The 13,715-nt window shown below is 57.7% G+C and overlaps 1 protein-coding gene across 2 annotated transcripts in view; it reads left to right on the top strand.

Annotated features, from left to right (window-relative positions):
- Positions 1–366: 366 nt before the first annotated feature.
- Positions 367–13,715, top strand: part of DCHS1 (dachsous cadherin-related 1) — a 45,209-nt gene continuing 31,860 nt past the window's right edge. Inside the window, exons 1-2 of one of the 2 annotated variants that reach the window (XM_039554138.1) lie at positions 367–610; positions 4,724–6,534. In XM_039554138.1, the coding sequence (XP_039410072.1) occupies positions 4,783–6,534 (1,752 nt within the window). In that variant the 5' untranslated portion in view covers positions 367–610; positions 4,724–4,782. Of the gene's footprint in view, positions 611–4,719; positions 6,535–13,715 lie in introns of both variants that reach the window. The other variant, XM_039554128.1, reaches the window with a different exon arrangement.

Genomic DNA, 13,715 nt, shown 5'->3' with positions numbered 1-13,715 from the left:
GAGAGGAAAGTATGGCCTGTGATCAATGTCCCCACATGCCCCCAGTGTCGCCACAGCCTCATTTCATCCCCTGCCCAGCCCTCTCCCTGCCCGGTCCCGTCCCACTCCTGCTCCTGCCAACCCCTTTCTCGGGCTCCCGGCGCCCACCGCTTCCTTCCATCTTTCTGTACCCCGGGTCCAGCCCTTTCTCCCTCTCCGTGCCGATCCTGCTCCCCGACCCCTTAGTGCCCGGCCACACCGGCCCACCGCCCGCACCCCCGCCCGCCCGGGGCCGCCTCGAGGCCGCGCTCCGCCGGCGCGCTCCGGTGCAGGGCGGGGAGGGGGGCGGCGGAGGGAGCGGGGGGCTGAGGGCGGCGCTGGGTCGGGTTTCAGCAGGAGCCTTCGCGCCGAGCCAGCGCCGAGCCAACGCCGACCGGCCGCCGAGCGCTCCGCAGGGCTACAGCCGCACCGGGGCGGCCGCGGCACCGGGGGAGCACCGGAGCGCTCGGGGCACTGGAGCGGCCGGTGGTACCGGAGCGACCGTGGCGCCGGAGCAGCGGGGAGGCTGCGGGACGTCGTGGAGGGGCCGGACCCTGCGGGATGTGAACGCCGCCGGCACGGGACGCGCAGTGTAAGTCCTAGCGCCGGGGACTGGCCCTAGCTCGCCCCCGCCCGTTGTCCCGCGCGGTGGCATCGTCGCACGGTGGAACCGGACCGGGACCGGCACCAGGCGCTTTGTTCTGCCTCCGCCGCGGAGACAATGGAGCTGGGGGGGGGGGGGGGGGGGGGAAGGGGGGACGCGCCCGAGGCGGCGCAACACCGCGGAGCCGCGGCCGGACCGGGCTCGCTGGCGGCTGCCGGGCGGGACGGGACGGGACGGGACTGGGCGCTCACGGTGCCGCTGCAGGGCAGACCCGCCGAGGGAAGGGCGCTCAGCGGAACCGTGGAGGCGCTGGGCGGGGGCTGCGGGCCCGGGCGGAGCGGGGAGCGGGGCTGGCAGAACGCCGGCACCGAGGCCGCCCGGTGCGGGACGTCCGGGAGCGCCAGGGACAGGGACAGGGAGCGGCAGCGGACGGTGGGCCCGGCGGCTGGGGAGCCCCGGGAGCCCGGAGCTCCGGGGGAGAGCGAGCCTCGACAGCCGGGGGCTCCAGTGTACAGGGAGCAGGCGAGGCCCCGCAGCGTCTTGGCGATGGGCACAATCTGGCAGGGGCCGATGCAGCGCGGGGATGTCCCGAGACGGGGACTGTGGGAATTGGCTCCGGCGCGAAAAAATTTCATTAGACTTTCCTTTGTGGGAGATGCGTTCTGAGAGACACGAGAGCCCGCGGGGAGCTCCAGTACGGCACAAAAATGGGGGATTCACAAGGATGCAGTGGGGCTTAACTGCATCCGCAGGAAAGGACTGCCACCGCCATTCTGACTGCTCGGAGCCCGTATCAGAGGGTCATGAGGCTGTGTGGCCGGGCTGGTAGCGAGCAGAAGAGTGCCGGTCCTGAAAGCCCAGGTGGGAGATGGGAGATGGTAGGAGAGCCAGGAGGCCCGGAGGTGGCTGTAGACAGTGGTAGGCTGAGTAGAGGCTGGAAGCGAGTTGTTAGCCCAAGGCTGCACTGCAGGCAAGTCAGGGCTGTGCATGGTTCCGAGGGCAGATCATCGGAAACTAGAGAGAGAGAATCTGTGTGAATGTACAGGAGGAAAGCATATTCGAGGTCAGTGAGTGGTACTCAGCAAAGAGGGCTTCCTCTTCTGGACTGGAGTCTCAAAAACATCATTACATGAGTCATGGCCTCTCATGTCAGACCGACCTAGGATATGGCATCAGCAGCATCTGCAGCTTTCATGGAGCCTTTGCACAGCAAGCACTCTGACATCTGTTTGTGGCATGCACAGTGGGTGCCGTCTTTCCAGCTCCTCTGCTGGGGCTGCTCTGAGCCCACTTCCCCTCTCTCGTGGCTGATACAAGGCACAAACTGCCACTGGCAGGCAGGCAAGGGTGAACACAGTGGTCCCAATGTTATTCCATATATTTTTTCTTTCGAAATGTCACACATCTGCTAAGTGTAGGCTGGGCTCCCCTGGTGCCCCAGCCTGTCAGCCCTAGGCTTAGATGGATGTTGCAGCTCGCTCCATTTTAGCTGCCCTTCCTGTCAACCTCCTCACCATGGCTGTGGACCTCAAGGACCTATGTGAAGAGATTCTCATCCTGGCAGTTTTCTTCAGAGAGTCCTGCTGCCGTTCTTCACAAGGGATCTCGGTGCCCGGTGGTGGGAGGGACAGAAAGGCAGCGGGGCAGTCTGGCTCACATTACATGGACTGGCCAAGCCAGCCCCTGCACTGAGCTTTCTGCTAACTGAAAGCAGCTGTTCAGATTTCGTGACTCTGCATCCACTGAGGTCACTGCTGTTTCCCTCTGACCCAAGCCTGCAGACCTCATTGTAATGGGGACTGCTGGTACCAAGGTGGCTTCTGCCCACCTCTGGCTGGTGCAGTCTAGTAGCTGTTCAGTTGCACCTCTTGCTGAAAGATAGGCTTGCTGTGAAACTACTCAATTGCATCCGGGGACGATAGAAATAAAAAAGTTTATACAGGCTTTCATCACCAGTTTTCCAGCCCAGGGACCCTAATTTTTGTTCCCTGATTGTGCTAGTGCTCTCAGCTGCTCGTCACGCTCCCCAGATTCGCTTTTCAAGTTTCTCTCCTCCCCGTCAGCAGCCCACAAAGCCTTACTGGCTTCTCAAGAGCAGCATTACTAATCGAACCAGGTGGGCTTTTCCCCATGTCTATGCCCTGATCTCTTCCAGACACTACCCAAGAACTGTTAGCTTCATCCTGTCCTTAGTCACTGAGGTTGCCCCGGGGAATCCTGGCCCTCTACCTGCTTTACTACACTTTATTTTTTTTTTGTCTAAGCTCCTGCCAAGGCTTTAAACCCTCTGCCCTGTCCCTTCCCATGACCTGAGCAGCTGGAGCACCATTGGAATGGTGCAGTCTCATCACAGAAGCTACCTTGGACCCCATTCCCCCAGCACTGCGTGTTCTGGGGGTAGGCAGTTACCCCTCTGTCTGGGGAATTAGAACTAGCTCCTACAGAGAGACAGACCTGCCTAGGACTACTGAGTTAGTGCAGATTCCCAAATCGCAGCCCACAAAAGTATCTTCTTTTGACTTTTGGTCTTAGGGTATTGTGAGGGTTCTTACTTGCTGGGTGCAAGAAGAGCATGTGCATTTACCTCAGAATGTATGGACAGGCCTGAGACCGGATGCCCACTGAAGTAAACACTTCTTTATGAGTAGAAAATACTTTTGAATGATTTTGTTTCTGTCACTAACCCAGGATTTCCACTGGAAAAAAAAAATCTAGACAGCAGATCTGAGGTAGGAAAGAGGACCCAAGAATACCATCCTATGTTCCCTGGAAAGGGTTAACACTGTCGTGGGGTTTTTTGGTCAAGAGCTGATATGCTTAGTCCCCAAACTAGGCACTGCCAGCCACCTCCATCCCCCAAGACAGGGAGGTTCTTGCTCCTGCATCTGACATGAGCGGCTCCTGAGTGTGGTTATGGGACCAGCAGCAAATGCTTTCAAGAGAGTCCAAGTGTGAGCTCATGCTGCCGCCATCCTTGCAGACCACGAAGCCTCGTTCGCTGGGGCTGAGCGAGTGCTGGGGTTGGTGTTCTTCAGCAGCTTCTTGGCCGCTGGGTTATTCTGGCTGTTATCAGGAGGGGTGGGCAGTGCAGGGGGCTGGCAGCCTGTGGGCACAGGGAGTGTGTCCGGCATATCTGCCGTGTCCGGCTGCAGTGCTGCAGGAGCTATGGCTGGCTGTGCGTCCCTCCCCCACTGCTGCAATGAAATGCAGTTACGGGGGAAAGGGAGGGAAGGAGCCGGAGCCAGCAAGGAGCAGCGAGAAGGAGACAAAGGAGGGGAGTGAGCAGCGGAGGGTGTGGGACGGAGCAGCTGGCAGCTCAGAGGGAGTCGCTGCGTTCCTACTGCACTGCCACCACCCTCCATGGTACCAGCTTGGGGCACCCACAGATCTCCGTGCCAGCCCAAACAATGAGCATGGTCTGATTTTATCCTGGGCATTCCCAGCTGTGGGCACATCCTTTGCAAAACATCCTATTTGATTTATTGTTCACTGGAAGCCCACTCCAGTTCTGTGCTCCCTCCTAGGGACATCAGATTTGCACTTCATGGGTTTTTGGCACCTTTATCCCTGTGGTCTTGAAAGGCACACTGCTGGGGAGAAAGGGGTGGGGGCTAGGGTCTCAACCAGTCACTTGCTGAGCTATCTCATAATTTGAGACCAGCTCTTTTCAGGGTGGAGAGGTGCAAGGCTGCTGTTTGCCCAAAAACCTCTGTCCTCTTGCAGACAGGCTCTGAACCTCACAGGAAGAATTCGGCTGTTAAAGACACAGGAGCATGCTGCCCTGGGGCAGCTGGTGCCACTGTTGCCAGGCAGGCAGTGGCTGGAAAGAGCACTTGAGGATGTAGGAAGCACCTAGGTGACAGGGTTCTAGCTGCTCACCTCGGTGCACTGTCAGGTGTGACCTGCTGGGCTGACTCCAAGTGCTGTCCCAGGCCTTTGCTCTGGGCAATCTCTGACATTGTCACATTCGCTTCTTGTGAGGGACTGGTGATACACAGTGATTGGGCAGCAGGCACCTGGCAGGCCTTCTCTCTCCAGGCTTTTTTTTGTTCTTCCTTTGCTCCCTCTTAACCAGTATCCTCTGGTCTGCATTCCAGGCAGGATTAAAGTGAACTCTGCAAAGGAGATCAAGCCACCCTCTGCTCTGCTGGTTGCTAGCCATGGAGCAAATGAAGAGGTCAACAATGCTTCTGCTGGAGCTGCTTATTCTTGGGGGCCTGAGAGCAGGGATGGGCTCTGCTGTCCTGGGCACCCTGGATCTACAAATAGATGAGGAGCAGCCAGCTGGCACCATCATTGGGGACATCAGTGCTGGCCTACCCCCTGAAACTAGTGCCTACATGTATTTCATCTCAGCACAGGAGGGCAGTGGCGTCTCCACTGACTTGGGGATAGATGAGAATACTGGGATCATCAAAACAGCTCGTGTCCTGGACCGGGAGACTCGGGACCACTACAGCTTCATTGCTGTCACCCCGGAGGGCATCACGGTAGAAGTGAACATCCAAGTGAATGACATCAATGATCATGCCCCAGCCTTTCCCAAACAGCACAGCACCTTTCAGATCCCAGAGCACACACCCATTGGCAGCAGGTTTCCCTTGGACCCAGCCTTTGATGCTGACAGTGGCCTCCTGAACACACAAGGCTATATGATTAAGGGAGGGAATGTGGGGCAGGCCTTCCGCCTGGAAACGCGTCGAGGACCCAATGGGGTCCTATATTTGGACCTGGTGGTCAGCAATGTTCTGGATCGGGAGAACCGTTCGTCATACTCACTGCTGTTGGAAGCCTACGATGGTGGTTCTCCTCCCCGGAGCACCCAGATGACACTGGATGTGTCCATTCAGGACATCAATGACAATGCTCCCAGCTTCAACCAGAGCCGCTATCATACACTCATTTCAGAGAATCTGAAACCTGGCAGCAGCATCCTGCAGGTCTTTGCCTCTGACGCAGACGAAGGTGACAATGGGGATGTGATTTATGAGATCAACCGACGGCAGAGCGATCCTGACCAGTACTTCACCATTGACGCCCGGACTGGGGTCATCAAGCTCAACAAGGGTCTGGACTATGAAGTGAGGAAGGTGCATGAGCTGGTGGTGCAGGCAAGGGATAAGGCTGTCCATCCTGAGGTCACCACAGCCTTTGTCACTATCCATGTGCGTGACTACAATGACAACCAGCCCACCATGACTATCATCTTTCTGAGTGAGGATGGCTCCCCACAGATCTCAGAGGGAGCTCAGCCTGGACAGTATGTGGCACGCATTTCTGTTTCCGATCCAGACTATGGAGAGTACTCCAATGTCAATGTCACACTGGAGGGAGGAGACGGCAAGTTTGCCCTCACTACCAAGGACAACATCATCTATCTGATCTGTGTGGACCAACTTCTGGATCGGGAAGAAAGAGACTCCTATGATCTGCGGGTGACAGCTACTGACTCAGGAACACCCCCGCTCCGGGCAGAATCGGCCTTTGTGCTGCAGGTGATGGATGTTAATGACAATCCCCCGCTCTTCGACCAGCAGGAGTACAAGCAGAGCATCCCTGAGGTGGTGTACCCAGGCAGCTTTGTCCTGCAGGTGACAGCTCGTGACAAGGACCAGGGTCCCAACGGAGAGGTGCAGTACAGCATCCTGCATGGCCGTGACACCCACTCTAGCTGGTTTACCATTGACCCTGCCACTGGCATCATCACCACTGCTGCCCCACTGGATTATGAGAAGGACCCTCAGCCTCAGTTCACTGTGCTGGCCACAGACCGGGGAACCCCTGCCCTCTCTTCCTCAGCTGTGGTGCACGTGGCCTTGCAGGATGTCAACGACAATGAGCCGGTGTTCAGGAGTAACTTCTACAATGTGTCCCTGAAGGAGAACACCCCTGTTGGGACCTGCTTCTTGCAAGTAGGTACAGGTATTGAGGCCTGAGCTTGTGGGGGGCACGGCCAGGGCTGTGAGCAGCTTGGGGTGGGAGACCTGCCACTGCAGGGTGCTTGGTGCAGGTGTCATGGCTTTGATGGGCAGCATTTGCAGCAGGAATGCTGGAGCAGAGATCCCCACACTTGGTGTGAGTCTGGAATGGGGCCAAGTCATGTACGCCCTTTCTGTGTGCAAGGAGTGAGCAATGCCACTGACATCGGCCACACTGCAAGGCTGCCCATCGTGCAGAACACAGTGTGGGCCTCTCTTGAGGTGGGTCCTGCTGTGCGAGGCCTTGCTTGCATCAGTGTGGAGCTGCCTTGCAGCTGGGACACTCAAAACGGAGTTCGGGAACATGATACTGCCTCTGGGAAGCTGCCTGTAGCCAGGCTTCAAACTTCCCTCTCCCCCTGTGTGGTCATTAGCCCAAGTTCATCAGTGTTGGTAAAGCTGGCTGTGGTCATTAGCATTAATTATGCTAATGAGTTAATGAGCTGAGACACTACTGCTGCACCAGCCTTTATGTGGCAAGAGGTTGCAGCTGGAGTGAGAGAGCTGCTGGGCTTCCAAAGCTCTGTGACCCTTTGATGAGCTAGCGATGCCATTTGGATTCTGTGTGTTCTGTGTTCCCTGTGTTTGGTGTTTCTGTCCTGAAGCCCTGGTTCCTGGGGACAGGTGATGCCAGCTGCCTGAGTTGGGATGAGGGCAGGTGTTGGGGTGCAGTGAGACACTGCCAACCATTGCAGCATCCAGGCTGTCCGCTGGGACAAGCCCCAGTGGCACTGGGGGCACTTCTTTGCTGGAGGTGTGGGGCACGGGGATGTCTGGCTGGGACCATGAGAAGCTTTGGTGCCAGGCTGGCGAGAGGTGCCCAAGGGGCCAGGAAGAGCAGGAATTCTGGGGTCCATAGGACAAGGCCAGAGGAGGTCCTATGACTTGGCCAGGAAAAAGGGTCTCTAGGTCAACCTGGAGGAAAATTTGGAGCTGGCAAGAAAGAACGCCTTATGGGTGCCCTGTGGGTACACTGCAGGGGCATGGGGGGTTTGAGTGTGGGCTGGGGAGGGTGGGCTGTGCAGTGTGTGTGTGGGTACATGCAGGTGACTGACGGTGTGGGGTGGGAGTGCTGGAGAGGGGCTGCTTGGGGAATCAGTGCAGGGAATGGGGTAGGACTGTGGCCGGAAGGAGGAACTGGGTGGGAGCAAGGGCCAGGTGTGGAATAGAGAAGGCATGTGGGGCAGGGGCAAGTGTAGGATGGCATAGATCAGGGGGCTTGGGGACGGGTTAAGGTAGGATTAGGGGGAAGCCTGGGCAGAAGAAGTGAGTGGGAGATGAGAAAGATGCAGGTCAGGGGAGATTTGGGTTTGGTGTATGCAGGGCAACGCTACACACTGTCCCGGTCTGAGGTGAGTAGGGATGGGGCAGGGCTGGGGACAGAGATGAGGAAGGGGTCAGGGGTGGGTTCAGGGACAGGGTCAGAGCAGAGATGCTGTGTGTCCTTGCGTGAGCGTGGGCGTGCAGGGGCGTCTGGGTTGCACAGCCCCCGAAGGGAGGCCCCCCTCTTTCCTTGTCCGTGCCTTCCTGCTTAGTGCTGCTCGCCGTGTGGGAAGGCGTTCTGGAAATGCAATCGGAGATGGCAGCTGGGCTCCTGACTGCGAGTGCGAGGCCAGGCTGGAGGGAGAGCGCACCCTGCAGAAGAGCTGGGGCTGTGGGGCTGTGGGGCACACCCAGAAGAGAGTCCAGTGCGTGGCTGCCTGGCTCTGGCAGGGGCCAGCCTGGCTCTGCGCTGTGCAGGGGACAGGGCTGGCCTGGTGGCTGGTAGTGACCAAGGCTTGGCTACATTTCGATGTCTTGGCTTAGTCCTTGTGTTTCGTTTGGAAGCAGCGTGTCTGGGCTGAGCGCAGGTAAGTCCCGCGCGGCCTCGGCACAAAGCAAACAGCTCACACATCTGCTGCTGCTTCCTCTGAGCCGGGAAATGTGAGAGGATGGGAAAGGAGGCTGGCCCAGGCGATGGCTTGATCGAGGACGCAGCAGGAGCCAGCCGAGACTGGGAGCTGGGCAGAGCCAGGTCAGGGAGCCCTGGGCTTGGAGCACAGCTGCCTGGCATGACCACCCTGTTGCCTCAAGGAGGAAGGCTCCAGAGGTGCTGCCAGGCCTCACGGTGGCCAGTGCCCAGCACTGTCCCCCCACAAGGTTGCCCATGTCAGGTGTGCTGCCCCCAGAGCCGTTTTGTGCCATTGCTCCTGCTTGACTCCATCTCTCTATGGCTTCCAGGCATTGGGGCTCACCCTGCCTCGGGATGGTAAAGCATCTCTGTCGAGGTCTGGGTTTTGTCCAGACCCACACAATGGTCACGAGAGCTCAGGTCATGGGCAGGCCCTGCCAGATGATGTACAGGACACAGGACAATCACCTAGGTCAGCACAGAACTCAGTGGGTTCACTTCTCTGTCGGTCTGCCGCATTTTCAAGCAGAAAAGCCTGGGAGGACCAGGTCTATTTTCAGACAGTGATGTCTGCTCTCCATGGGCAGGACAGAAAGGTGAGGAAGGAAGGAGTCCCTGCGAGTGAGCAGGAGAGACCTGAAGAATCATTACAGATCCCCTGCTCCCTTGTAGACTCCGTTCTGTCTGCTGGGTCAGTCTTTGTGTCTGGGTACGAACAGGGATGAACAGGCATGAGCGGAGCAGGTTGTTGGCCTGAGCTTCCAAGAAAGAAAAAGGAACTCATAACATCTTCTCTGTTTATTACTCGTGTTTACTGTGGGCCAGGTCCCACAGTAGCAGACTGAGCATGAAGCAAAGGAAATTGCAAATTCACTGTTCAAATCTGGGATGAGAAAGAAACACCGGCGGAGACAGAGCCTAGGGTACCAGTGAACACGAGACCAGCAGAAAATGGAGCAGAAGACAGTCCCCAGCTGGCTGCCTTGCTCCTCTCTGCTGCCATGAGCTGATGATGCAGAAGCTTTAGGGCACTGGACCACATTCCAATGCTGTGGTCTGTGATGTGAAGCACTGCTCTGGTATAAATTCACCCTGCTAGTTTAAATTTGTTTTAAAAATTTGACTGTGTACCAGCATACTGCATGTATGGTCAGATAGTGTTTTTCTGGGACTTCCTGACTTTTCATGCTAAATCAAGTATTGTCTGTGCTCTGGCAGAGAGAACTGTGAACCCTGTGTGGTGAGCATGGGCTGACTGAACAGCAACCTGAATGACATGGAATGGTGGATTATTGATTCTTGCATAGATCCAATATTGATGATTTTGGAACCAGGGTTTACATACTCTCTTTGCACCCATACACACAAATGTTGGGGAACATCAGAAATGAAAAGCTGACCAGCAATGCACCTGATGTAGAGTCTCCGTGGTTTTGAGGACAGGTCTGATGAGGTTTTGGTTCTGATTTGTGATTCCATGGGACATTCATGGGCAGTGCTGCATGCATAGCACTGGGACAACCCCATGGGCTGTGCCCCAGGGAGGAAGATTTGCATGAAGAGCTGTAGGCTACACCAGGCCACATACACTACATTACCAAAAGAGAGTCTGGAGGGCTAATCCTGATGCCTTGGTTGTGCTGCCAAAGGGGCAGCTCTGAGGGGACATGGAACAGTATAAGGACTAATGCTCACCAGCTGCAGTCAAGGAAAGTGGTAGGAGGAAGGGGAGCATTGCTGCCTGCATTTGTGTTCTTAGGGCAAGGGATTTAGCATCAACCTATTTTCAGACCTTTGCACAACATAGAACAGGCCTCCCCCTCCTTAGAAACAAGAAGGCAAGCTTTCCAAAGCGAAATGGGGAGACGCCTGTGAGTGTGCTGGGGAGCGGAACGAGGGGAGGGATAGCATCCCAGTCCTGAGGAGCAGGCTGCCATGTAGAAGGATCTAGGGGTACACAGGAGTGTGGTCATGGGGGAGATGCTGGTACATGGGGAGGTTGTGGGGGGAGGTGAGTGCTGTTGTTACCGCCAGAAGAGCTGCATTTGTTCCAAATTCCTGTGAAAGTTATTTCCTTGCGCTGCCAGCAGCCTCCTCCTGGGCTTGGCACAGCAGCCAGCGCCATGATTAATTCAAGTAGCATTTCCCCTGGAGCTGCAGCAGCTTTTCCACTGCAGCTGAGAGGCCCCAGCCCCTCGCGCTCTTCTCCCCCCATCCTCTGCTCCTCCTCCCAACCCCCTTGAACAGCTCCCTCCTTCCTCCATGCAATCCCCAGCCCCCTCACAGCTGCCCCTTTTCCCTTACCTCTGCTTCAGCTCTAGGCCCCTCAGAACTCCTCTTTCTACCACTGCCCTTGCTCACACAGCTCCCTCCTCCATGCCTACCCACAGACTCACCCATGCATGCTGCCCTCTGAAGGGCCAGTCCTCCTGCCCCCATTCCTATGGCCCCAGCCACCAGCATGCCCCCCCCTCCCCCAGTTTCTGCTCCCTCTTGTTCTCCCCACACCCCTTGGTCAGTGCCAGCTGCAGTTGTCTTCTCCTCCAGGACCCTTGCCACTGTGACTCAGGACAGCTCTCCTCCACCTGCATAGCCCTTGGGACATGGCAGCCTCTGCCTGCTCCCTGTGGAATCCCAGAATGGTTTAGGTGGGAAGGGATCATTCAGTTCCAACCCCCTGCCATGAGCAGGGACACCTCCCACTGTCCCAGGCTGCTCCCAGCCCCAATGTCCAGCCTGGCCTTGGACTCTGCCAGGGATCCAGGGGCAGCCACAGCTTCTCTGGGCACCCTGTGCCAGGGCCTTCCCACCCTCACAGGATGAACTTCTTCCCAATATGCCATCTAATCCTGCCCTCCATCAGTCGGAAGCCATTCTCCCTTGTTCTGTCAGTCCAGGCCCTTGCCCAAAGTCCTTCTCCAGCTCTCTTGGAGCCCCTTTAAGCCCTGGAAGGGGGTCTAAGTTTTCCCTGGAGCCTTTTCTTCTCAAGGTTGAACACCCCCATCTCTCCCAGCCTGTTTCCAGAGCAGCTCCATGTCCTCCTGATGTTGGGGGCCCCATCCCTGCCTTGCTCCCTAGGCTCACCCTGCCTGGCATGCTCAATCTTGTGCTGACCCCAGCCAAGTCTCTCCTGCACATCTCACTGATCTACATCCCATCTTGCTGCATAGACCTTCTCTGAGAACTCCCTGCCTGAGCTCCACATGGCTGAAACCCAGCCCCACACCCTGGTTTGGGGTCATTCTGGCTTCAGTGCCCCCCAGGGCCCTGCCATTTCTGCCCTGTGCTGTGGCTGCCCCCTTCAAACTCCCCACCTTGAGCACTCTTCCCTGCATAGCCCAGCTTCCCAGCCCTGCTCTGCTCCAGGATTCCCTGCCCTTTCTGCTTCTCAGCTTCCAAGTCCCATTCAGCTCCTGCACCTTCCATTGGGCTTCCTGTGCCCGGTAGCTCCTGGCTGCAGATGCCATTTCACCAGTGAGGACACCTAGGTTCCCAAGTAGGAGCCTCATTCCTTGTCCCTCTGTGCCTTAGTCTGTCCCTGTGCTTGGAGGCCCCTGGGCTCCCAGAAGGGTGCTATGCACTCCCAGGCTCCCTCACCTCTTGTCCAGCCCCACCATCCACATCCTGCCTCCCTGCCAGTGTCTGTGGTTAGCCCACATCCCCTCATCCTCAGAACTGAAGGCTTTACCCCATCTCAGAGCAGTGCTGGAGGCCATTGGCAGCCCCTGCTCCCCATGCCCAGCTGCACGTGTTTCTGGCAGCCCTGTGTCTGTCAGAGAATCACAGAAGGGTGGAAAGGGCCCTTAAAGCCCATCTTGTTCCACTCCCTGCCATGGGCAAAGACACCTTCCACTAGACCAGGTTGCTCCAAGCCCTGTCCAACCTGGCCTTGAACACTTGGGGGATGGGGCAGTCACAGTCCTCTAGGCAGTGTGGAGGCCTTGGCTGTGGGACCACCAGCCAGACTCCTGCCTGTGTCTGGGGCATTGGGGATCCAGCTGTGTGAGCCAGCAGTGCTGGCAGCTGCCCTGGGGCTCCCTGGACAGGGGGCTCCGGCAGCCATGGGCTCTGACCCTCGCCTTGGCCACGTGTGCTGGACTGTTGCTGGGCCGAACCCTGACCCTGCTCCCTCCCCTGAGACCCGAGTGTGCTGGAGGCTGAGACAAAGCCCTGGAGCCAGGAATGGCTCCTGAAATAGCCGCGTGGCCGCTCCCTGGCCGCTTTTAGCTGGTCAGTGGCTGTGCCAGGGCTGGGAGGGCAGGACGCCTGGCACGCACTCAGGCGCAGGGAGCCGTGCGTGGGATCGCTGACCACACTGGCGCCAGCCTCCCCTCCTCTCCCACCAAGAGCCGTCACTCAGAGGGGCGGGAGCCCCAGAGCCAGATGTTTGCCAAAGCCACAGCATAACATGTGCGCAGCAGAGCCCCAGCCATGGCCAGGCTCCAGATGAGTTCCCTGCCTGCTGACTGTGCTGGCTGGAGTAGGGAGGATGGCCGAGGAATGGAGGCCCGAGCTGCTGAGCAGTGCTCCATCACTTTACAGCACTGTGGGCTGGGCAGGGTCAGGGCTGCTCCAGGTCAGCAGGAGGGCTGTGAAGGCAAGAGGTGTGTGCGAGGGGCTCTGGTGATATGCTTGAGATGGGTCTATGGGAAGGGGCAGCTTTGACTCCCACGGGCGATACAGCTGAGGACCTTGGCGTGGGGCTGTACTTCATGCATCCCCATCTCCGGGAAATGTAAGAAGTCTGTCGTGCCTTGGCTCCGCTTGTCCCTCCTGTCTTGCTGGGGAACTGGGAGGAGGGTATGAAATAGCAAGGCCTCGATGCCCGTCACGGCCCTCCCAGGTCTCTGTTCAGTGGGGAGAGGCACACTGGGCCAGGACCCCGTTTCCTTTTCAAAGTCTGGTGCTCTTGTTTCTTGCTGCCTAACCCTGAGTCATCTTGCTGTTCTCCTTTGTTGTCCTCTTCTGCTCTGTGGTGGCCACAGCACTCCCACCACATGCTCTTCTGCCCAGCTGCAAGGCACTCCAGCAAAGCCTTCTCACCACACCTGCAGGGAAGGAGGGGCAGGTAGTGGATGCTGCTGCCCGGTGTGGTCAAGGCTGCTGTGCAGGGACAGGGAAGCAGATCAGCTCTCTGGGAACAATTTGAGCTAAATTGGCTAACTGGGATGTTCAGGAGAGTCTTTGGCTGGAGATCACACAATGGTTGAGTTTGGAAAGGACC

The sequence above is a fragment of the Corvus cornix genome, chromosome 1 (assembly GCF_000738735.6).
Source record: "Corvus cornix cornix isolate S_Up_H32 chromosome 1, ASM73873v5, whole genome shotgun sequence".
Taxonomy (NCBI): Eukaryota; Metazoa; Chordata; class Aves; order Passeriformes; family Corvidae; genus Corvus; species Corvus cornix.
The sequence above is the reverse complement of the archived record's forward strand: the minus strand, read 5'-3'. Positions and strand labels throughout refer to the sequence as shown.